Source organism: Thunnus albacares, chromosome 3 (assembly GCF_914725855.1).
Source record: "Thunnus albacares chromosome 3, fThuAlb1.1, whole genome shotgun sequence".
Lineage (NCBI taxonomy): Eukaryota > Metazoa > Chordata > Actinopteri > Scombriformes > Scombridae > Thunnus > Thunnus albacares.
In genome coordinates, this window is record NC_058108.1 from 16,762,445 (window position 1) to 16,786,798 (window position 24,354).

The 24,354-nt window shown below is 37.6% G+C and overlaps 1 protein-coding gene across 6 annotated transcripts in view; it reads left to right on the forward strand.

The window, feature by feature from the left end:
- The window catches only part of LOC122979333 (teneurin-3-like), a 370,351-nt gene that overhangs the window by 101,769 nt on the left and 244,228 nt on the right, over window positions 1–24,354 (forward strand). For all 6 annotated transcript variants that reach the window (XM_044346691.1, XM_044346690.1, XM_044346688.1 and 3 more), the window contains 2 exons: window positions 19,101–19,341; window positions 21,743–21,863. In XM_044346691.1, the coding sequence (XP_044202626.1) occupies window positions 19,239–19,341; window positions 21,743–21,863 (224 nt within the window). In that variant the 5' untranslated portion in view covers window positions 19,101–19,238. The remainder of the gene's footprint in view (window positions 1–19,100; window positions 19,342–21,742; window positions 21,864–24,354) is intronic.

Here is a 24,354-nt window from a genome sequence, read left to right on the forward strand (position 1 = left end):
ATTGATAATAAAATATCTTTTAATTTCAACACTGTTCAGGGCGAATGGTGAATTATTTTAATAAAATGCAAGGGTACCAATAATTTCAGCCAAATCTCTAGGCCCAACACATAAGCAAAATCCAAGGAAACAGCTCATCTCTGAAAGGTATTGCAGTCATTTGATTTTGTTTGCAGTTAGTGCTACTGACTGTTGGTCAGATGATTACTAAAGTAAGAACATCACTAACCCATTATGCTTGAGAGACAAACTAAATGAAGAGACCAAGATTCAGACAGATAATGAGAGAGAGTGAGAGAGACTGGAAAAATGTGCATTCGCATTAACGGGGATCATAACATTGCCTGTTTGTAACCATTGCCTCTGCCATATTTTAGCACATTTCTTTCTTCTTTCCTTGATTAGTTTTGCATAGGCATGTACATGACCATCATTATGTGGGCAATTTTCATTTGTTGAGTTGTCAGATGGGATTCTATTTTCAGCGCTATGCCACCTGCAACAATGTAGGAGCTGACAGTGTTTATTTTTGCACGGTAATCATAATCATAGTGAAAACAGAATGCTGGGAAAAGTTCTTGACAGTGGTGTTTAGTTATTAATAAAATGAGAAAGCCTTTAAAATAGCTCAAGCTATACAGAACAAACCAACATCAAATGCTTAGCAAGACAATTGGCCAAGCTCACTTTTCTAATACAGAAAAGAGTGTAATTGTATCATAAATATTAAAACATACCATTTATCAGAGACCTTTTGAGAGCCTTTTTTTCAGACACTCCCATGTTCAGAAAGCATACAGCTTTAGCTAGGCCAAATTGCGGTCTTTACTGAAGAGTAAATCTGATTTCATGTGGTGCCAGACTCATGGACAGAGAGTAAAAATGTGTCATATCTCTATTATTATTGTTATTATTGTTATTGTTATATTTGTTGTTATTCTGCTTCTCTGTGCAGAAAAAAAGATAAGTTGAACTAAAAGCACCATGGAAGCCTTGCACTCTATTTTGTCAGATGTCAGTGACCTGCTCACAGTGAAATACTTTTACATTCTGTCATTGAATTCACTGAATTGTCAACGGATGGCAAGTCTTCATTCAAAATCAAAGTAGGGACCATTAGTAATTTCCTCTGTCAGAAAGAAAGAAATATCAATCACTTCTCCCTTTGGGACAGTTGTCATGATTACTATCAGTAGGAAATTCCAAATTTGCCTAGCTGATCAAATTTAAATTCCACTGTCAGCAGCTTAGCTTGAAAAAAATCTTAGTCTCAAACTCCAATTTTTTTAAAAGTCAGTTAATGTTTCTCCAAAGGTGTTATGTATCACACATTAGCTAGGTTTTCCACCTAGGTCTCTGGAGATTCTGCCACATATGCAAATGGTCCATTTTAGCCTGGAAGGGATATGCTTTATGGTAAAAATAGAATGCTCACACATGCATTGGTGATCTGCATTACAGAAAAGTAATGGGGATTTCAAACAGATGAGTAGATAAAATTATTTAAGTTTATTTTCGGCCTGAAACCCAAGAAAATATAGAACGTCCCTGAAGTTTCCTGCTTTTTTTCACTCCCTCTCTCTTTACTGATCTTAAATAACTTACTGTCTCTCAATGAGAAACAAGTTTCTTTTAATATCGACATCAGCAAAAAGATGCAAGCATTCTCATTTTATTAGTCAATCAAGCTGGTGATGAGCAACACTGTCATATGTGCATATATGCGTGCGTGTGTGTGTTCATCTCAGTATCCTTACAAATTCTAACATTTTCCATCTCAAGCCATTGTTTAATGTCAGTGAAGGCAGTAGTATACCCTTTATGTAGCAAGGTGAAAGTAGAGGCTTTTCTACTCAGGAGTTGTTTCAGTTTTTCAGTTCATCTCATGCACGTTTGATGGAACAGATAGATATCACACTTTATACACCTAACTGCATTTATTTTATGCTTCAAGTATTATTTTTCCAGTTTTATGTGCATAACTACAGTACAGGGATTGTGTGCCAAAACATGGATGACCTACACTCAACATGCTGCTTTCACTACGCAGCCCGGGGTAGACACTGTGTAAGGTTGTTGAGGTTAGGGTGGTGGAGCAAGTCCAACTTGAATGTGGGAGGCCAGTGTTTGTGCCCTGTCACTGACTAGCAATTGATATTTGCTACTTTTTAAATCCATGACCTTGATTTTTTTCTAACCTTAACCTTTCAGTTGCTTAACCTTAACCATAGCTTAAGAATAGTTTATGTGCCTTATAGATTATGAGCATAATTTTTCTCCAACCTCAACCATAGTGTAGTTGCTACAGGTAGAAATTGTAGAAATATGGAATTTTAAAGATATCAGCATTGTACCTTAAAATATGTTGACACTTAATGTAATCTGGCATTTTGTAGAATCAATAGTTGTGTTTTTACACCTTCAGGGCAAGAATATTTTTCCACAGTTAAGTCAACATTTCTTCTTCTAGTCCATTTTAGTGGTGGGTTGCAAATGTGGCTTTGGCAGTGAATGAGACACATGAGACAAATGTCATTTGATACACCACCAGCTTTTTTTTTTAGCATGATTTGAGTGATTAGGGTTTGATATAGGACATCTGAAATACTTGGTGGACTTTTTTTTTTTAACCAAAATTGAAGGGTCAAATTTGACACACATAATGGTGCACAATTTGTGCTATTAAAGGAAACAGCAATACTTTGCTTTATTCACTGATACCTACACAATGTCTTACACAGAAGCAAACCACCTACAGTGTTTCACTGTTTTTTCAAAAGATATCATGTGGACATATGTTTTCTTTGAAGGCTTTTTTATCCAGTGCTTTACTGCAGCTGTATAGTTGCAACCTGCAGTAGGGAACGTAAAGCTAATGTGGCTGAATCACTGGTGGTGGTGGTGCTTAATAGGAAACATTTTTCCTATTGCCTAACAATGGTGAAAAGGCCTGCTTTCACAATTTGGAGCCAGATCAGTGGACCTGCAACTGAGAAAGAATCTAAACAGAAATCTCAACATTATCACTTGATCATTTAAAAGTTTTGTCTGCCATGTTTAGACCCCCCAACGGTGTTAAAGTAGAAACTTGCGACAGGACAGGACTCTTTAAGCATCAGCAAAGATCACAGCAATGGGAAGAAATAAAATTGGACAAGTCAAGTCAGCCATGATTTTTGTTTGCTTTTTAGTGGATTTTTTACTGAGAAAGTGACTGCAGCACTGACTGGTGAGGCTGCAGAGGCAATGTCTGCGATTCACCTGCTGCAGTGGACCTTTGTTGCGTATCATACACCTCTATCTACCCTTGCCTCTTGTCTTTCTGCACTTTCAGCTGTTGAATAAGGGCAAAAAAAGGGTTTTCAAAAAAAGAAAATGAAAATAAACCAATGGTGACTTTTGGTAGGAGACTAGTTAGAAACAGCAGACTCTAATAGAAATAGTATATTACCACTTGAATTTTTAAATGTACATTTACTGTTTCTAAATGCATTGGAATTTATAGTCATCCGTGAATACATGATTAGGGGACAGTTGACTACTTAGGCTGTGTTCAGACCAAAACAGCCCTGCGTTAAAACTGCATATGAGGCTGCAGTGGTTGGGGCGTGTTGTTTGAGGTACCGGTGAGATAATGAAATACGATCTAGGAAGTAGAGCTGCAGCTACAGATTAAGGCATTTAAAGGCTTAATACTCACAGACAGGATTTTACAACTCTAGAAAGTTATCACAGAGGCCAATGTTTTATCTTTTGTCACAATGATCACAAGGTAAACAGTCAAATACAGCGTTCATGTTATAGAGTAATCTACCAGAAAGGTGCGTTTGCATGTATTTGATTGGTCAATGACTTGCCGGATGACGTCGGGTTGTGTTGCAGCAAAAGTTGAGTCTGGTTCAACTTTTTTTTGTCGGATGACTGCTACATTTTTTTGCCGGACCGTCTGTAGTGGCAGCCCCGCTGTGTGAACGCACTGTCCTCATTCAAATTAATGGGAGTGCTGCGTTTTTTCACACCGATCTGATGTCAGTCTGAAAGCCTCCTTAGACCGCCAGCATTAAACTCCTTGTCACCAGTCAGAATCCAACACGTCCTCTTTCACTGCTGTAATTCTAAGAAAATGTACATATTTCTCCAAACTAGAACACATTTTGAAAGCAGTGTTCCTTACATAGCCAAGGTTTGCTTTATTAAGACCCACTAACTGAAAAATTCTGAAAACAATGTTTAAAATGCCTGGCAATGATGTCCATGTGTCATCTTACAGTACAGAGCACCATGTGTTCCTTTTATATTTTTATTTATTTTTGTGACCACTAACTACGCCACTGGGCATGGCTTCTAGATAGGTAACTGAATCCAACTCTTTCCTGACGCCTTTGTCTTGCTCTGCTTCTTTTATGTATTCTCTCCTCTAATTTTCAGGCTCCTCTTTCTCAGTGATCAACCTTTCTGTAATACTGTAATTTTGGCCCATTTTGTTCATTGTGTGTGCTGTACTCCAGTTACTGTGACCGGGTGATGGTAATACTGTGTAGCATCTGTCTCTCTTTCTGTCTCAATAATATAATAACACAGTTTACGGGATCCTGTAATCTCCTCTAAATAATCCCATTTATGAATCAGGTGTTTATTTCAGTGACATGGAGAGAACTGCTAGATGTTGTTTTTTGTTCAAATCTGATAATGGACCATATACTGACTTTAGCTGAGTTGCCAGTCTGACAAATCCTGTTTTTTTAGTTATGTTTCACAGCTTTAACATAACTTTTAAAATTTCACAATGTTGCTTTTAACTTTTTTTTTTAGCTTTTTTAATTTTATAATGGATAAGTGTATAGCCTCAGCCATCTCCTTATCTTCCACTTCACTCTCCTTTTTTCCTCCCTCCTGTCTCGAACCTGTCTTCTTTTTCCCTTGGTTGCAGTCTGTTCATGTTCATTACAGCTGCCCCTCCTACCCCCACCACCATCATAGGTGCTCATACATAAAAGCTGTGTCAGCAGGATGTATAGAAACATGCATGCCACAAATTCATCTCTTGACGTATGAAGACATAGTGACAGAGAAACGCACACAGGCACACAATGCACAATCAGTCCTTTGTTGTGTGGCCGGTTGAAAGCTGCTACCTGAACTGGACAGAGGAGGTGGGGTGATAACAGGAGAGTAAGCTGGGCAGAGGAGTGAAACTGATGGAGAAATTTGACCTAACTGTAGAATGTTCTATCATCTGTAGACCATCTGAGTGTTTGGGACATACAACATTGAAAGACATTGCAATGAGAGGAGCAGAAATAGAAAGACAAAAATGAGAGTGTTGCAAGAAAGGAAAGATGGAAGACAGGGGGAGAAAGAGGAAAATGAAGGATTGAGATGAGGTTGAAACTTGGAATCAATTGACTCATTGTTAACAAGAGTTGACCTTCCCTTCCTCCCCGCCTACACTAGACCTTCACCCCTCCCTCCATCCCTCACTCCAAATGCTCAGGGTATCTGTTTATGTGTTAAGCACTGTATCCACCAGCCACCTCAGATTTCATCTAATGTCGCTAAACAGATGCTTGTGGGAAGTTCTGCCCTTAGGCAATCTGAGTTCCTTTTTTCAAAGCTCTCAATAAAAAAAACTCACACAGCTGGACTACAGTGGTTGTCTTCATTCTGCTATTGTTATGTAGATGGTATAATAAACTCATTATTTGCAGAAAATGCTTTTTTTCCACTTACAGGACCAATATGAAATGTGTAGACACAATAACAGCCCAATAATTACTTTGTTTGGTTTGAATTGTAACTTTCGGTCCATTCCAAAAAAGTGTTTAAAGTAACAAAATAATTACTTGCTTTGGTTGTTAATGATAGAATGTCATAATTACAATGCTCATTTTCATTTCTCACTTCCTCTACCATCAATGATAGTTTAACAGATTGTGGTGTGGTTCAGGAGGTAGAACTCCTCCTATCCACGCTCAATAAGGATGCTTTCTTTATATCCCATACTGTATATGGAAAAATACTTTATCTTATTTGGCTTCTGTTTTTTTTTGTTTGTTTGTTTGTTTGTTTGGCTTCTGTTTATGTTTGAAAATGTTTTAAAAAACTTTTTCTATTTCATCTGTTATTCCATCCTATTTTCATTTAAAGCCCATATGTGAAGGATTTTGAAATTTCTGTCTGTGATGACTCCTAGTGGAGGTATCAAAAAAGACACTGTCACAGAGGGCTTTAACTTTCAATTTGCTAAATCATAGAGGTATATTATATAATATTATACAGGGACACTCTTTGATTTTTTTCCTTTCAACTTAATATTTGAATGGGTGTTATGTAACAGTGTATTCTGTTCTGCATTAATGTTAAGTTATACTTAAATAAGTGCCTCAGCAATTACCTTTTATTTATTTTTTCTTATATTGCTGTATTTATGATTTAAGTTCTTCACACAAAGACTGACAATTTTTCTTTTAGGGTTTTGAATTGATCTTAAATCCAATTCCAGGTACAGAAGTGATACAAAAAGTCGTAAATGTAAACTCTTGAAACCTTCAGATAACTTATAATTGACCTGAGCACGCTGGCCAACAGCAATCAATATATAGGAAACCCTGCCATGTGTCCGTCTGTGTGGGATTGTCCTTGAACTGGACGCTGAAAACCCAGCCTCTTCCAGGGGTGTTGCTTCTGGCTGGCCCTGTTCTCACCCTGACCCCCCACTCATAAATACTTACATGGATTAGATCAGTGTTGTTTCTTTTGCAAAAAAAAAAAAAAAAAAAAGTTGAAATTACTGTGTTTCTCTCTGCCATCCCTTCAACTGCCTTTCTTTTTCTCATCCCTCGCTCTTTTTTAATCTGAGAGGAGAGCGGGAGGATTAGGTGGGAGAGAGGGAAAGGTAGGAGATGGAGAGAGATTATCCAAGCAGATTTGCACTTGTGAACTCATTGAGACTCAGGTCAGATAACATGGGACAGAAAGAGAGAGGTAAATGAAAAGAAAAGAAAGGAGGAGAGAGCGTGACATGGGCAGGAAGGAATGAGAGAAGGGGGAATGAGACAAACAGCAGAGCAAACAAGGTAAAAAAGGAGGATAAAATGGAGAGGGATGGGTAATAAATGATAAAGAAAAAGGAATGGGTGGATTATTTCAGATGAGCCTTGTAAGTTTGATTTGATTATTCTGCCGATATGAGAACAGCCGGGACAGCTGGACAGAAAATCTGAGGTAGGCTACAGGCTGAAAGCTGATACTGCATACTTCCTTTTAATAATCCATATAGTTAAAGAAAACCGTTTTTATGTCTCAGTGATACCCACTTCCCTCCAATGCTCAAAGAACATATCTTTTGTTTGTGCAAATTCTGTCCTATTTACTACACTTGATTGACAAATCTCCTGAAGCTGCCTCTGTGTTATGGTGGCTGTCTTTCTTTTGTGGTGTGGTCATTTCATGTGGCTAGACTGACTCAGTGTTCAAGGATGCCATCAGCCCTTAAACAAAAATCCTTTTTGCATACAGTTTGTGTTGGTTCACACAAACTGCAGTAAGAGCAGCTCTTCATCTCACCAGCTTACTGTGTGTTTATTCTTGGATATTTAAAACTGATGTGCTGACAAAACACTCTAAAGTGCTGAAAGCTGGATATAGCCACATGTTCAGCCAATAAGTTTAGTTAGGTAAGTCATGGATTGTTCGAGAGAGGAAAACGGTTTTGTCACTTCACAGGATTTTCCTGTCCTTAACGTTCACATCCACAGGCAGTGGCATGACAAATTGTTTGATACTTACAATCATTTCACCTGGTTTTCTTTTGGTAGACTTGAAAGCATTGGCTGTTCCATAGGAGATCATTACCGTTTTTGACCACACAAGCTGACATTTACAGCTGTAGCTATCCATAGTTGTGTTGTTTCACTAATTTGAAAAGCAAAATAAAAATGAGGAACAGATGGCTATGTACAGTATTCATACATGTCTATCTATATATCCATATACAGTAAAAGTTATGTGAGAATACAGTAGAACCACTGCTATCTTGATTGATTGAAGACAGTTACATTGACACAACCCAAGGTCAGAATGAGTGGAACCAAAAAAGCCATTTGGAGGCGTAGTGCACCTTGTCTGTGTATGTGTGTGCCAAGGTAAAGATACAATAGAAAATGGTGAGTGTTGTATGAATTAAATCAATTGTTGGACAGGCATTATCAGTCAATATTGACACTCCATAGTGCTATGGCTGTGGCTCAGGAGGTAGAGTGAGTCGGCAGTTCAATTCCTGGCTCCTCCACATGTTGAAGTGTTATTTGACAAGATACTGAACTGAAAATTGCGCCATTGGTGTGTGAATGATTAGATCCTCCTGATGAGCAGGTTGGTATCTTACATGACAGCCTGCCAGCAGTGTATGAATGTGTGTGAATGGGTGAATGTGGGTTGTAGTGTGAAAGTGCTTTGTGTGGTCAGAAGACTAGAAAGGTGCTACACCTTTAATGTATAAAACCCGAGAACTGCAGGCTTTTATATGAACTGAACTTAACAGCAATTGACTTTCTTTGAGCATGAATTGTATTATATAAATAAATTATGACCTGACTTGACACTACCGACAGTATTTGAAAACCACAGAAAACTATAAAAATGTAAAGTGATGTTTCTCCTTAAGAATCTCCTTCAAATGTAGTGGTAAAACCCAATTCATCCAGCGTTTCTGACTTTAAATGAAGGGAAGAGATATGAAATGGAGAGAGGGTCAAGTGTTTTTCTCTTTAACAAACATGTTCATGGCAATACCGCTTCTTCTTCTCAGAAGTAAAAGGATGAGAATTGTCTCTTACAGTACTGTATGTTAGAGGCACTCACAATGTTTCTGAGGGGTCTTTTTGTACACAATAAATCTGACCTTGAGGTATGTCTTGCAATGGGGAGTTTTCTGAGTGGAAGGTACTACTAACAATTGTAAAGGTTAAACCAACTCTGAAGCGTTTATTTTATTTATTTTTTTAAGGGTGAAACTCAGAGATATTAAACTTTAGCATACGTCTTTGACACAGAAATATCAATGTCAACATTTTAAGATCAGTTGATCAAATTATATTTTTCATACAATGTTACGCTGAAACTGTCAATCTTCTTTTTGCATTATAACCTTAGTCACTGCATGCCCACTAGAGTTAAATGGCCTGCTCTGTGTATGTGTGTGTGTGTGTGTGTGTGTGTGTCTGCAGATGGTCCCAACAAGCAACAGGGGACATGCATTGCCCAAAGGCCTCTTGGGCAATGCATGGTGTTGCCTCTTGTGTGGTGTGTGTGTGTTTGTGTATGTGTGCATGCACAAGACTTGTGTATGTAGCCTACAGCTCTTTTGAGGGTGACCTCAATGAGACAGCTTTACTTCTTAGTGACACACACACCCTTGAGGCTGTTGCCAGTTTAAAGTAACAGGATCATTGTGACAAAGCTAACAGCAATGAAACGATTAGCAGTCATCTGGTGATAACATTATGGGTGATTAACATAAAACAATTGTGTGGATATAGTGCACCAGCAGCACCCTTGGGTTCAGTTCCTAGCTGGTACCTGAAACAAGTGTAGGAGAATTTGGACATTCCAAATTAGAGAAATATGCCAAAATGTATTGATAACTTGGGGACATAATCGGACCCTTTCAATTTCACCAGCTTTCAGTAGTTTGTTCACAGTTTCATTGATGTCAGGCTTCAAAAGTATTTCATCTCTATTCAACAATGCTGTTATCACACAGATTGATTAAGGACAGTTTTCAGTATTTCTATATTCCTACCTACAAAATAAGACAATGAAAACTGTGAAAGACACATTGCTGATAAGTGCTCTGAATACCACAAACATTTCTTTTTTCTTTTGTTTGTTTGGTTGAGCAGCAAATATTGCATCTGTAAACCTCTTTATGGCTAGAAAACATTTTACATGTTTTTATTTTATTTCATTTAGTTGGGTGATTTTTGTGAACCATCTTTCCTGTAGAACTCTATGCTTATATCAAGTAAAGAAGTAGCAGCAAAAGTAGCATAGTTCATTACGTATACGTATATGTTTTTTGTCTTTTTCTCATGTCCATATATATATACGTGTGTCTGTCTGTGTGTGTGTGTGTGTGTGTGTGTGTGTGTGTGTGTGTGTGTGTGTGTATCTCCTTGGTTTGCAGGGGGTTGAGCAGATTTGTGGTCGTGTCATTGGCAGTTGAAAGTGACCTTAGACAAGTCAGAGCTAAGCTACAGACAATGTTGCTGTCTTGCATCTAATATATTCAGCATTCTACAGAAAGCTCCTGTCTCTAAATTGACTTTCTTTTCTTTGTCTACCACATTTAGATGATGGGCTCTGACCCTTCAACAAGGAAAAACTGTGCATTATTCACTGTCAGGCAATGCCTGGATGTTGTTTTTGGCTGTTTACCTCGTCATAATACATGAAGTGCTCTGTTTTGCCCTAACAGACTGTCAGTGTGTGCACTGGTATCAGTCAGTGTGAATGATTTGAACAATGTTTTCTGTACAGTAATTTGTTGAATATGAATAACAAATAACATAAGTTATAAGCCTCTGGTTAGAGTTGATGCAGACACATTCTCTTCTGCTGGTTCACATTCATCACCTTTACAGCTTAATTAGATTCAGTAGAATTATTTCTACTTTTAGTGTTCCCCAGAAACGTCTCTTGCTCCATATATACCTGGATTTCATTTCTACCTGTAGGCACACAATGAATCGAAGGCACAGCACTGAGAGTTTACATATATTAGTGTTACTATCATTCATGTGTATATACTCTACAGCAGTCTTTACAGAGTGAATAACTCAGGGCGACACTTCAGGAAGATTTGTAAGATCTTTTTTATGACTTTTCTGTCCTGTTTTATAGTCAACAGTGGAGTAAGGAAGGGGTGTGTGTGTCAGATTTAAGCCCATTCAATTCAACATACATATGTCTAAGCTGAACTTAAATATTGTCTCCAGACTCTGTCCTCCCCTCCTTCAACGTTTTGATCCATCAGGAGCAATTTGGGGTTCAGTATCTTGCCCCAAGGACACTTTGATATGCAGACTGGAGGAGCCGGGAATCAAAGTGCTGATCTTCTGATTAGTGGACGACCCGCTCTACCTCCTGAGTCACAGGATAAATAAGGACATAAATAAATAAATAGAAAAAATAAACACTCTAGCCTATCACCATGAATAGTCTTGTGTCTTTGAAATAACAATGCAGGAGCATGTGAATGTGCTTCATGGTTTTGAGACTAATGGAATATTACTTGAAAAAATATGCAAATCAAAGGTGATGAGTAAATAATCAAAAGCCACAAGGTTTTTAGCTGACAGCAGTTAAAGGTTAATTGATATACTCAAATAAAGAGGAATCCTGAACTGGGTCTTTAATCCCTATTAGCTTTTCTTCATTGTTCATTGAAGCACAGTTTTTTTAATTAACAATTTAATTATTGATGAAGCACCTGATCAGGCTCTGTTAATTCACTTATTAACAGAAAAAACAACAGCAAACTGATCGTTGCTTTAACTCATCTTTCTTTCCTCTCCTCCCCTGCTCCGTCTGTACCCTCTCTCTAGTTCTGCTCTCCTTCTCATTCTTCTCCTTTCTTTTTTCAACCAGACACTTCTTTCATCTAAGCGCTTAATGTCATTATTGTTTCCTTGTTTTTCATTTAAAAACATGTATTTGTCTGGCTTGCATTGGACTTGTTCATAACATACTGTAGATTCCGTCTATTGAAAATAGAAAAATTCCCACAATGCTTTTATGGTGTATGGTTCACTCTTTCTCGGTCTGTTTACTCTCTTTGTCCTGTCTGTCCTTTATAAAGTCTCTCATCATCCTCCTTCACATTGTATCCTCTATATCCTCTTTGCAACTTGTCTTGTGTTTTGAACTTTGACTCTTTTCATCATCTCTCTTTTCCCTGATTCTATTTATATTACTCTTGCTGTTCCCCTTCATTATTCCTCTGCTCTCAGTATCTCTCACTTTCTTTTGCCTTTTTCCATGCAGAGTTGTACAGTACTTGCCTCAATTGAAAATGGGAAACTTCCAAATATAAGAAAACAGTGGTCACACTCATGTCTTGTGTGGTGTGGCCCATTTTTTGTAAGCTCATATTTTTTGTAAAGAATGTAGTTGATCTCATGTGGCAACACCAGGAGACCTATTGAGGAATGTGTAGAGCCAAACAATGCAAAAATGAAGAGATATTTTATCACACAGGACTGACAGCCATGCAAGCAGCTGTGTCAGGCTAAATACTAATGTCATCTTCACAATGACAATGTAACTATGCTGATGTCTGGAAGGTAATGGTCACCATTTTACCATCTTAGTTTAGTGCGTTAGCATGCTAACATTCGCTAATTATCATAAAACACAAAGTAGAACTGAGGCTGACAGGTCAGTTTTGCAGGAATAGGGATATAAACCAAAGTATTTGACAAAATAAAATTCTGACCTCATAAAGGTGCTAGATAAAAGTCACCCTTAGGGAGACATACATGTTTGTACCAAATTTCATAGTAATTCATCAAATAGTTAACAAAAACTTGCAAGTGAGGGTGTCACCAAAGTCGGTAGATTTGATCATCTGATGAATGTCTGTACAACTAATAATTGGGTTGATGTGTCTGTCTGGACCAAAGTAGTGGACCAACAGATAGACAGACCAACATTGCCATCCTTAGAGTCATGCCACTTGAGAGTTGAACATTCTTTTCAGAAGTAAACAAAATATTTTTTTTACAAAGGCAAATGGGTACATCTGTAAAACTGCATCATGCATCAAAAAATCAAATCAACGTAAAGAAGACTGCAGCTATTTTGGAAAGGGAAAGGAACAAAGTGGTGATTACTTCAGTTATATGGTAAACTTTTCTGTTTTTTCACCAGCAAGATGATGCAAAGTTGATTTAGTTGTAGTACTTGTAATATCAAGTACAACAGCTACAGCTAGAAAAAAGTAAAAACTGAAGACACCAATGTGGGTAAGTTGCAACTTAAGTTAGCTGAGGTCAACTAGTCCTTTCTGCCTCAAGAGAAAGTGACCTTGCTTTACTTAAAAAGAATAACAGTTTCTTCCCCAGAAGGGACAGCAGTAAGCATGACCTGTAGCATTCAGACACTACATCCCAGTTGACATCCCATCAGCACAGAGCATTACCAACTAAATATGCTGTCTCCAGTCAGAAGGAGAGGAATGAAGGGTGAAATGGCAAGCAGAGAGCTGGAGGCAGCTGTTACATCCAGGCTGTGACAAAAGACTTGAGATATTTGGTTTAAATTGCATTGCCTATTGATTAGAATGACTAAGAATGTATCTAGAACAACAGCTTCTCCCTCAAAGTTGAGGAGCTACTCAATTGGAGCACTCCACAAGAGCCTCCTCAACAGAGAGAAGTTGATTGAATAATTCACAGTACTTGTCTGAGTCATTTTATTCCAACAAGAGTCGCAGCGGATGCTTCACCTGTTGCAAAGGACTTTCTTGGGGATATCAGGAAGTTGCTATGCACCTGTTTTTCAGCATCTTCCTGTGTTCAAATTCACGTCTCTCAGCCAGATGTTGAGCTGTTGTTTTTCGGCATGATATCCTGACTGATTAAAATAGAAGAAGTAGAATTATTAGTGTAAAAATAAAATCATGGGTATGTCGGCCAATGGCATTAGCAAACTGTCACCTTCTAAACCTCAATAGTATCAAAGAAATGTAAATTAAATTCTTGTATTCTTAAATTAATTTATGTGTATTTTCTGTCCATTCCTTACAGAATTTGGTGATGTACTGAAGACCTTGCTGTTAAAGACTTTTGTCTGTTTGTGACTTTCCAGTTTCCAGTCGTCAGTCATGATGTGTGAAAAGAGACAGGAAACAGAGTGAGATGAGATATGAATAAAATATAGAGGGAGAGTTTGAAAAGAAAAAAAAGAGGGAGGGATGTCACAGAGCATATAATGTGTGTATTCTTGGGAGCCCTTGAAGCTGGGCAGTCGGGAGAATATAAAACTGAATAGAGGAGTGATTAACAGAGGCAGCGGCAGCATGATAGATGTTAGAAAAAAATACGCCTCCTCAAACCTCCAGCTCCTTTGTGTACACAGAGCTTATCCACAAACACACACACACACAGTATCCTCACACTCCGTCGCTCATAAAACACACACACACTGAAACACGCTTATCACAGAATTCACACTTTAATATATACAAATAATCATCCTTCAGCAGTTTAATGTGATATATATGTTGATCACTCTGATTTGTATTTTTGACCTGTGGCACTGATAAATGAACAAACTGGACACAGTTTCCAAAGCTGAGAATCTATTTCTAACTCGAAGTTTCCACTGAAACGTCGTATACAGCCAGAGCAGCTGCTGTGATGTGAACAAAACAAACATAAATAGTAAAAAGTAAATAGTAGTAAAACGTGCTTTTTAGGTTTGCACACAGGACAAAAATGGGATTGTTCCTATTTTAAATAAGCTGCATCTCACGAGGTCAACTGATCAATTTTCTGTTCTTCAGAAACGGCCGATACACCATTTATAAAGCACTTGTTTCAGCTTTTATTCATCATCATTCTTATTAATAATAAGAATAAGAAAACAGTTGAAAAGTAGTTGCTGTTGTGTGTATTTCAGCACCACGTTGGCATAGAGACAGAGAGAGAGAGACGCTATTTATTTCAATAATAACAGTAGTACACTTTATTTCCATTTTACTAATCCACCTTCCTGAATGGAGTAAGTACACCTTCATATCCCTGAGTGCTACACTTTATCCATTAGTTTAATTTTCTGTTTTACAAAGACCAGGAAGAAAATACAGTCTTTTATTAAAGTTGTATCCTATCTGTCCTTTCTTACTGTGTATATTATTAAAGGTGTGAAACAAAACTCCAATCAACATGAATCCCTACATTATGCAGTACTTTTGTTGTTGGGGTTTGGTTTGTAAGAAGAAACAAAATGCTTAATACGAGCTCTTAGAGAATAAATATATACAGTACCTCCTGTTCCTCTGAATCATTCAGGGGCCCCCCACCGACAGGCCCTTGCTCACGGCATGGCACACTATGATTATCCAGCCCAATGCAGATCAGCATATCATGTATCTTATTAGCACTTGGCAGCATAGCGGCTCCATGGTGAGCGTTTTCTTTATACTTTGCGTGTTCTTGTCATGTTCTCACGGTTCCTCCTGCAGTCTAAAGGCTGTGGGATTCAACCCCTACGTACCTTAAGCATAGACTCATTACCCTGAATATAAATAAGCAGGTATGGTTAATGATTATGATCATAACTACTCCACAACAGCTTTATTGCACTCATTAAAGATGAGATTAGACATGATGACATTCACTTTGATCTGTACAAGATTTAGATAATAATAAAATAGAATAAAAATACACAAACCAAGCACTCGGACAGCAACGTGTATCACAACACAACCACACAATCATTCATACACATTAATAACTCTCACACACACACATACACACACTGGCAGGTCCAGAAGGTAGGGGATTTAAGGCTCAGTGTCTCAGATTAAGTTGACGTCTTATAAAGCTGTCTGACCACTACTGGCGGTCTTTGCTCCTCCTCCACCCTCTCTCTCTCTCTCTCTCTCTCTCTCTCTCTCTCAGCCTTGCTCAACCTCTCTAACTGAATCTCTCCTTGCTCAGACCTGTTCCTTGTTTTGTTTTGTTTTTTTTTACCTTTTTTGTCAAATTCAGTATTCGGTTAAATATGATCTATTGTGATGAAAGTCAAACATACGGTAATATTGCCGTACCTTTTTATCACACCTGTCTTTTACAAGTTGTGTTGTCAGTCTCTTTCCAACCTTCATGTAGACAGTTTATCCTCAGCCTGTGTCTACCTTTTTTTTCTCTGAAAACCTTTGGGTTTTTGTGTGGTCACAAAAACAGAAATCTAGCTGTAACTCTTGTTCACCCTCACTCTCTTTTCCGTCTGTCTATCTCTCAAAAAAATTTAAGCAAGACCAATTTTGAAGACCAACACTGATATTTTTATATTCAAGCTGAAAACAGGTGATACAGTATATTGTCCTTCATACTAAGGCTCATGCTAATCTCTGTAACTCCCCGCTGACAGCAGCTGGTGACTTTATGTGTATTCAGAGAGGTACACATGACTCAAAGAAGTGCTGACAGCCTGTGGATCCATCCCCTCAGCTTACCAGGATCAATTCTACTTCATTACCTCTAACTCTGCATAAAGAGAAGCATAAAAACCAGCCAGCCTCTCAAACTGCCCCTAAGAAATTCTGTGTGAAGGCTAAGATGTGGAAATATGAAGCTAATGTATAGATTCCTCTTGTCAGGCTGATGTCACGGACTGCTGTACTTATGCAATTTATGTATTTTTTCCACAAATAACAAACGGATGTGTTCCACAACTGACCGTATGTATGTTTGCTGTGATTCTCTTACTTTAATGGTGTGACTGAGGGCAACAATTATCTTAATGAATCTGTTGATTTGTTCTTTTATTAGTTATTAATTGTTTAGTCTGTAAAATGCCAGAAAATCTCTCTACTATAGGAAGAGATCTCTGTATGTATGTCTGTATGTATGTGTGTCCTTCGCGTATCTTGAACCGTTCATCCGATTGACTCCACACTTGGCGAGTGTATGGCTGGGGAACAAAGGGAGCGCTGTGTCGAATTCGGTGCAATTTGGACACACGATACTTTTAATATTAATAAACTTAGAATAAACCAGTGATTAGCGATCTACTCCACTCTGTGCAGGGGCAGGGCGGAGCTTCAAGCCTCTGCCGACTGACTCCTGCATGTCAGAGAGACCAGAGACGAGACGTGACACAAGTCAGAGAAAAATGCTCTAAAAAGAGAAAAGTAGACAACGAAAACAGAGCTTTTAATCAAGAATGGACACTCTTACCATGTCTCTAGACAGAAAGCGTAGCGTTAGCAGCACTTTTAGCAGATAAGCAGCAGCAGCAACAGCACCTACACAGGAGGCGTTCAGGTACATTGTTGAGTGTAGGTCACCCGTGTTTTGGAAGCGTCAGATGACTGTAGCTATGCTTGTAAAATGAAAGAAATACTTTCCACGGGCAGTTCAAAACCAGTGTGTCTGGTGTGATGTGCCAGTACAGACAAAGTAGCAGGAGCAGACATACCCACTCAAATCCCAACTGAAGGCACAGAAAATAAACAATCTTAGAGCCCAGTACGATTAATCCACTTTAATTTAGGATACACATTATTTTATTACAAAGATATTCAATTTACATTAATATAAAACAGAAAAGAGCAGCTAATCTTCACATTTAAGTTGTTACCAACAGAGAATGTTTAACAGGTTTACTTGATAAATGACCTAAACAATTAATCAGGACATGCATGTGTTTGTCTCTTTTTGCCAGTTTTCATTTACTTTGAGTTTGAGTTGATTTATTTGCACAGGTTGAAATCAAACAAATACATACAAACAACCAGGAAAAAAATCAATGCGCAGGGAGAGAAAAAAACCTATTAGGCTTATTGATTACCTTTACCTAAGTAATATATATATACATAAATATACAAGAAAAACAAAATCAGACTATTAAGAAAACAATACTGCTTGAAATACTGCATAATGATGCAACCATAGGGCAGTTCAGCACATTTTCTGTGAAGAGGACCAGAGATGATTTTCTGTAGGCGTATAAGCAGAGAGTGATGGGAGCAGCAGCCATAACAGAATCTTTCTACAGGGAGAGGAGGATGCTGCTGCTCTGCTTTTGTTTACATACATTAAATGCCAGATGGCACAATTAAATTACATGCATTAACATTATGAACTATCACAGGTTTCAACTGCTGCCTGAAAATGTCAGTGTAAAAAGAAAAGAAAAAAAAAGGCATAAAAATAAATCACTTTCTCTAAGGATTGGAAAGTTTTAATTTGTGGTCAACATAAGTTTTTGGAAGCTTTTTATCTAGCCTGATCTTAATGAAGACATTTACAGTTAACATGTTCCAAATAATGTTTTATGTAGAAGCATGTTATTATTCTAAGATATTTTTTTCTGCATTCCGTGCCTAAATCATGAAGAAAAATTACTGGAAAAACCAATAACTGGCAAACATGTTTTACACAGGGGGAATAGATATGTGTGACAGTTTGTATATTGTACAGAACCATGTACTGTATATATAACCACATACCCGACCATATGAAATTATGAAATTTTCTGATCTGTACATGGTGTTATGACACTTTTACTCATCAGTGTTTATTTACAGCATCACTTGCGCTACCGTTTTGTTGTCTGCGACAGAAATATGCTGACAGTGCATTCTAGCACTCCAGAGGAAGGTTGTTGATCGGGAGGGTCAGTTTTAGAAACAGGAACAGCACTGCAGAGGAGAATTGACAGTGACAACCTGATGTCTTGAAGGCAGTTTAAGATGAGGGATGAAACAACAAGCTATTGTCAAGTGTAACAGTGAGGTGACAATTCATTTACATTCATGAAAAAGCATATACATGATACATGGAGAGCAATTAACAGTTAAATGTTCCAGCACAATGTCATGAATAGAAACAGATGTCAGTGCAGCTATGCATGCAAGTACACTGAAGGGCATGAGGTAGCTCTGTGACCTCCACACTAATGAAAATCTTTGAGGTGGGTTGGCTGTTTGGTAAAATGGTAAGCTAAATGAAATGTATGAATGAAGAATCAATTTACAGAAGAATCATTAATGAACCAAATGAAAAGAGGCAGACAACATGTGAATGTCTGATTTTTTAATTAAATTAACCCTTAAATCAAAATTTCTATCTAACCTGACTGAAATGAATGAATTTGCTTCTCTGCTTGTGTTAAAATGTTATAAATATACGGTTCATAGGATGTCTCTCTTTGCTATCCATGTTAAACAAAGGGAGTGAACACAACATCTGCTGCCGCTGAGTTTTAGTGCACATGGATAACACATTGATCTGTAAATCAAGTCACCACAGGAGCACAGGCTGCGTATACTGATGCGCTATTATTTGCCTTTTTGTGTGTGTTCGCAGGTGGAGTCCGACTACCCGACTCTCTCTCTCTCTGTCTGTCTGACTCTCTCTGTCTGTCGTCATTCTTTATCTCTGTCTGTCTTTCTGTCTTTACCTGTCTGTCTTCCTGTCTATGCAGCTGTATAGCAGCATGCCTGTATGTTTGCCAGCAGCACCAGAAGAAGCATTATGGAAGTGAAAGAGCGACGTCCATACTGCTCACTCACCAAGAGCCGCAAGGACAAGGAAGGGCCGTACACCGGTGAGATAACTCACTCCGCTCACTCGTTTGTTTTGTTGGTGTATTTGTTCATTCACTTATTCATCCATTCATTCACTAAAATGCTTGGAGCTGGTGAAACTTTTCTCCTCAACAAGTAAATCATCTGTTGTTGTCCATGAATCATCTACCTCCTCTCTTACATACTTGAGAGCTCATATTTATGTTGCGTTATGAATGATGAAGATGTTTCACGCAACTGTGAAAAAAATGATTTTTATTACCCAAATAAATTTGTGGATCCTCCTCGTTAATCAATGCCTTCTTGCCAGACATTTGGGCAATATGGTTGTGAAAGGCACCGACCACACAGACATATTGGTTTAGAATGCAAACAGAGGCACAGAGCTGATGTGTTATGCAGGGCTCTGCATATCTGGAGGTGTCTCCAGCTTTTCCTGCACTGACTGAGAGAGTTACTGAGAGATGATTCACTTTAAAGACCCCACTAAGACAGAGGCTAGGGGTGTTCTTACCTGCAAGTGGGATGATGTATGATACTGTGGGAACACTGTATATTACTTAAGATCTACTAAGAGAATGGCATTGCCCAAATGTGCGCTGCTGTTATGTATGAGTTTGTAGCTGCAAACTGTTTGCATTCATTGATTTACTAAGACATCAGCTCATGGTGCAGCAGTCAGCTCCTGGACTGATCCAGGTACAGCCCTCCAGACGCACGCTGACATGAAGGAGAGCCTCATATGCTGCAGGCAGCAGGATTTCTATGAGATCACTGTGATATTGATTACAAAATATATACTTAAGCTGCGGTTCAACTCCACCAGAGATAAACTTTTAGGCTACTATTCAAAATATAATATGGAAAATTATTATATTATAATATTTAGCATATATCTAAATATGAATATATTAAGAAGAAATAAACATGCTCATGGGAAAGAAAATGAAATGAAGTGACACAAAATGCAATGGGTCTGTCCAGGAGCAGCGGGTCTGAGTGGCAGTACAGAGTGGAGCAGGTGGAGGTGGAGATGATATGGATGTTAATACCCAGCTAAATTCAGCCAAACACTTACGTAAATGTCTTAGAAAGAAGAAGAAGAAAGAAAGAAAAGTTTGGTTGCAGCCTCTAGTCACTCAGTTCAAATTCAAGTTTGATGAACAAGCAAAAGCTCCTCGTAAATCAGATGTTGTGTTGATTAATAAAAGCCTGTTTGCTTCACCTTTGTTTTTAATAATTGGCTTTCAGTTATATATGAGGCTATATTTTACAGAAGCATAACGCATTCAGTTCAGAAAACGTGTTTAAAAATGCCCTGTTTTTTTTTGAATGAACAAGATAATTATCCTAGAATTCTGAGAATAGTTTTCATGGACAAAAATAATTCTGAGCTGTTTTTATGAATTAACGAGATAGCTCAAAATCCTGACTCAAGTCGTGTAATTACAGTGAGGACGGCTTCTGAATGAAAGATCCTGAAAGATACATACACACATTGTCTTCCATGTTCTTTCTGTATTGTTTTATGAACATAATGCATTGTACTTTTTTTTTTTCTCGTGTTTGACGTGTTGTAAGTTTTATTTTGCCAATAGGTTATCAGATAAATACTAAAGATTGCTGATCCAGATGTTCTCTCTAACAGTATTAAAGTCCAGTCATCCCGCTGTACCTGTTAGTGGAAATTGCAAACTCAAACAGCCTCTCTGTAGGCAGTCTGGTGTGTTTGTTCTGTCTATTTTTGGGCTGTAATGAAACATTTTCGCTTGTCCTGAGGTGCCTGCGCAAAGTCAACAACTAACAACAATACCATCTATATAAAGACACGAGCATCTCCCAATCTTTCAGCAGGAATGGGAGCTTCTCTCAGGATTGCCGTTAATTCATAAAAACAGAGCAGAATTATTTTTTAATTAAAACTTTTCTCAGTATTCTGAGATAATTATCTTGTTAATTCAGAAAAACAGAGCATTTTTCTTTCTGAACTGAATGCGTTATGCTTCTGTAAAATATAGCCTCATATATGACTGAAAACCAATTATTAGAAACAAAAATGAAGCAAACAGGCTTTTATTAATAAACGGGGGCAAATGGGGCAAAAAAAAAAAATTCTCAAGTGAATGCATTATGCTGCCGTAATATTTAATGCATGTTTTAGCAACCAGCAGACACCACTGGTACTGTGTTTAACATCTTCTTATACCTACCCAGCTTCCAGAAATGTGAAGTCTGACTTTTATTGGGGACTTTTTAGGATTGTTGGATCACACCAGCGCAAAATTAAAAAAAAAGAGATGAACATGTTGTAATGTACACTCATCATGAATGATGATTTTATTTATGTAAGTTTGATGTATAATTCTGTGCCTATGTGTGTGTGTGTGTGTGTGTGTGTGTGTGTGTGTGTGTCTATGCTAGGTTCATCAGGGGACAGTGAAGACTGCGCTATTGGCTCCCACGGACTCCGGGTTCCAACTCAGAAGTCCTACTCCTCCAGTGAAACACTTAAGGCCTTTGACCAGCACCAAGACCAGACCAGGTTAGAACCGGGATTACACAATATAATAACAATATATTGTTATAATAAATCTATGATATTATTATAATATATTATAATAAATAACAACATAATAATATAACAACAATACTATATTTGACCTGTGTCATGGATAGGAGGTGTGCCCAAACATGTCTCTCAAATGGTATTTTCATGAGTAGCCTAAAACAGAAAAATGATTTATAAATATAATTTGGCAAAACTTGATTGGTACAGTATATGCACATTCCTGCTGATCATCAAAGGTGGGTTATTGTTATTGTTCTGTGGTTGTATTTTGGTAACCTATAAGACTCACAATAATTATTCTTACTTGATTGTTTTTTCATTCCCATTTCTGCTTTCTACATGGAAAAGACCATTCCAGACATTAGACATGTACCACTCTAACTGTTGTTAAAAAGCTAGAATATCTTCCATATTGATTGACAGTACGTACATTTAGTTTGGAATAGCTATGTGTATGTGTTAAGTTATTGAGCCACATTAGCTCTGCTTTATTCTCAGTGAATGAAAATCTACAGTATTTTGGTTGCTATGTTTTAGCAACCACCCTTGATTGTCCAGCAGTGACAAAATAGCATGTGTATGCCACTTCTGTTGTTTTGAATGTTATTTATTTCAAACCATATGACTGTAACCCTGAAATGTCAGACCTTGTGTGTATATGCTAGTACACACTCATCTGACTAGAGCATGTAGTTTATGTAAATTAAGAAAAACAGGTGGTACAGCTAATAGATCTGTCCCAGATTTTTCTATTTAAGAAAGTGAACAATTCATTAGACTGTTCATACAACAATATACATACACAGCTGGATTCAATGTCCCAGTTAATTTCCTGTTGTCCTTTTAATTACCAGTAATAACAGCTTTTTAGCCATGCTTGATCAGGAATTGTCTAGTTTAGCCAGCATTGATTCTTTATTTATGTTTTTTAATCATTATGATGTAGCAGACAATAACCACAATCAGTCCCTCCAGAAAATTGTGATCTTGCGATTGCAATAATTAAAGCAAATTCAAGAAATCTCCACAATATTTGTGAGAGCTTGCAATTTTGCTAAATTACCACAACTTTTCTGCATGAAATGGCTAAATCAACAGACCGCTTTTGATTTGGACCAATTGTCACATTTCATGTTGTGGTAACTTACGTCATTGCAGCATTCAGCGAGGATGCATTCGAGTGGGAAGGACAAATCTCATCTGCCAACAAAAATGGTGCCATAGACGATCAAAACAATTCCCAAATGCTCCCAAATTCCCATTCAGTTAGTCAGAAGAATATGAGTTGATGTTGTTCAGACAGCAAAGATGGACATAATCTACCTCAAACATGAAAATGGGCACTTTGAAAATGAAGCTATATTTTTATGTTAATGGATTTTTATTGTAATGGCATTATTCACTGATTTTATTTGGTGCTAATGTTGAGTTGAATGTTTATTTTATAAAGGCTGATGAATGGAATCAAGGACAGTATTTTCTTTTTATATAACTTTGAGCCTATGGTTCTCATGTTCAAAATATAATTTAAAAAATAGCACTGAAATATGCAGGATGCTTTTTATCCAAGGAAGTGAGTTTTTAAAAGAATCTTTTTCTTTTGCTTGCAAATTCTGCCTATTCCCACAATTTTACTGCAACAAGAGCACATAAAACATTACAAATTGTATTGCAAATTGTATAGCAGCTTTAGAAAAGCTATTGCAAAATCAAACATTTTTGGCTGTAATAATCACAAAAATGCTCTGCATAGTCCTGGAGGGACTGCTTAATATGCCTGGCATGGTTAACAGAATTATTGATTAATAGCAGTAACCCTATATTTCTTGACTAGATGCTCAGACTGCATGCTATAAAAACTCACTTTCTGGCCTTTACACAATCCTGCCACACAGTGGAATTTCATGACATTCCCAACACCCATGACCCAATCAAATGACATCCAACAGTACTATAAGAAAATGACCAGTATCATAATTGGGTTTCTATTCCTTTTTCTATTGATTCTCTGTTTTAATTTGCAACATTAATCAGTGTTTCTGTTGTTAAAATGTGACATAATGTCAAGTACAACGTACAAACTCCAGTGTTAATTATTACTTAATGACCTTTAGTATCCGATTCCAGGTAAAAATCAGATTTGTATGCAAATCTGCTTTAGGTTGCTGAAAATTACTAGCTTTTTTCCATTAATTCCTAGGGGGCAAGCAGTGGAATACTTGAGATCTACAGTTATTGAACAGTAGCAGTTTCTGTGGAGACACATCACCCTCCACCATCTGCAGTCACCACCCTTGGCATTTTACTGTATTTGCTGACAACCTCACACCCTGTCCTGTTTGATCCCTAATACTGTACTTTAAACCGATTTGGTAGCTATGAACTCAACAAAAGGACACAACGAAGGCACAGTGAATTCCACTGGGTTTATTTTGAAGAACTATGCTTTATCATAGTACAGCAA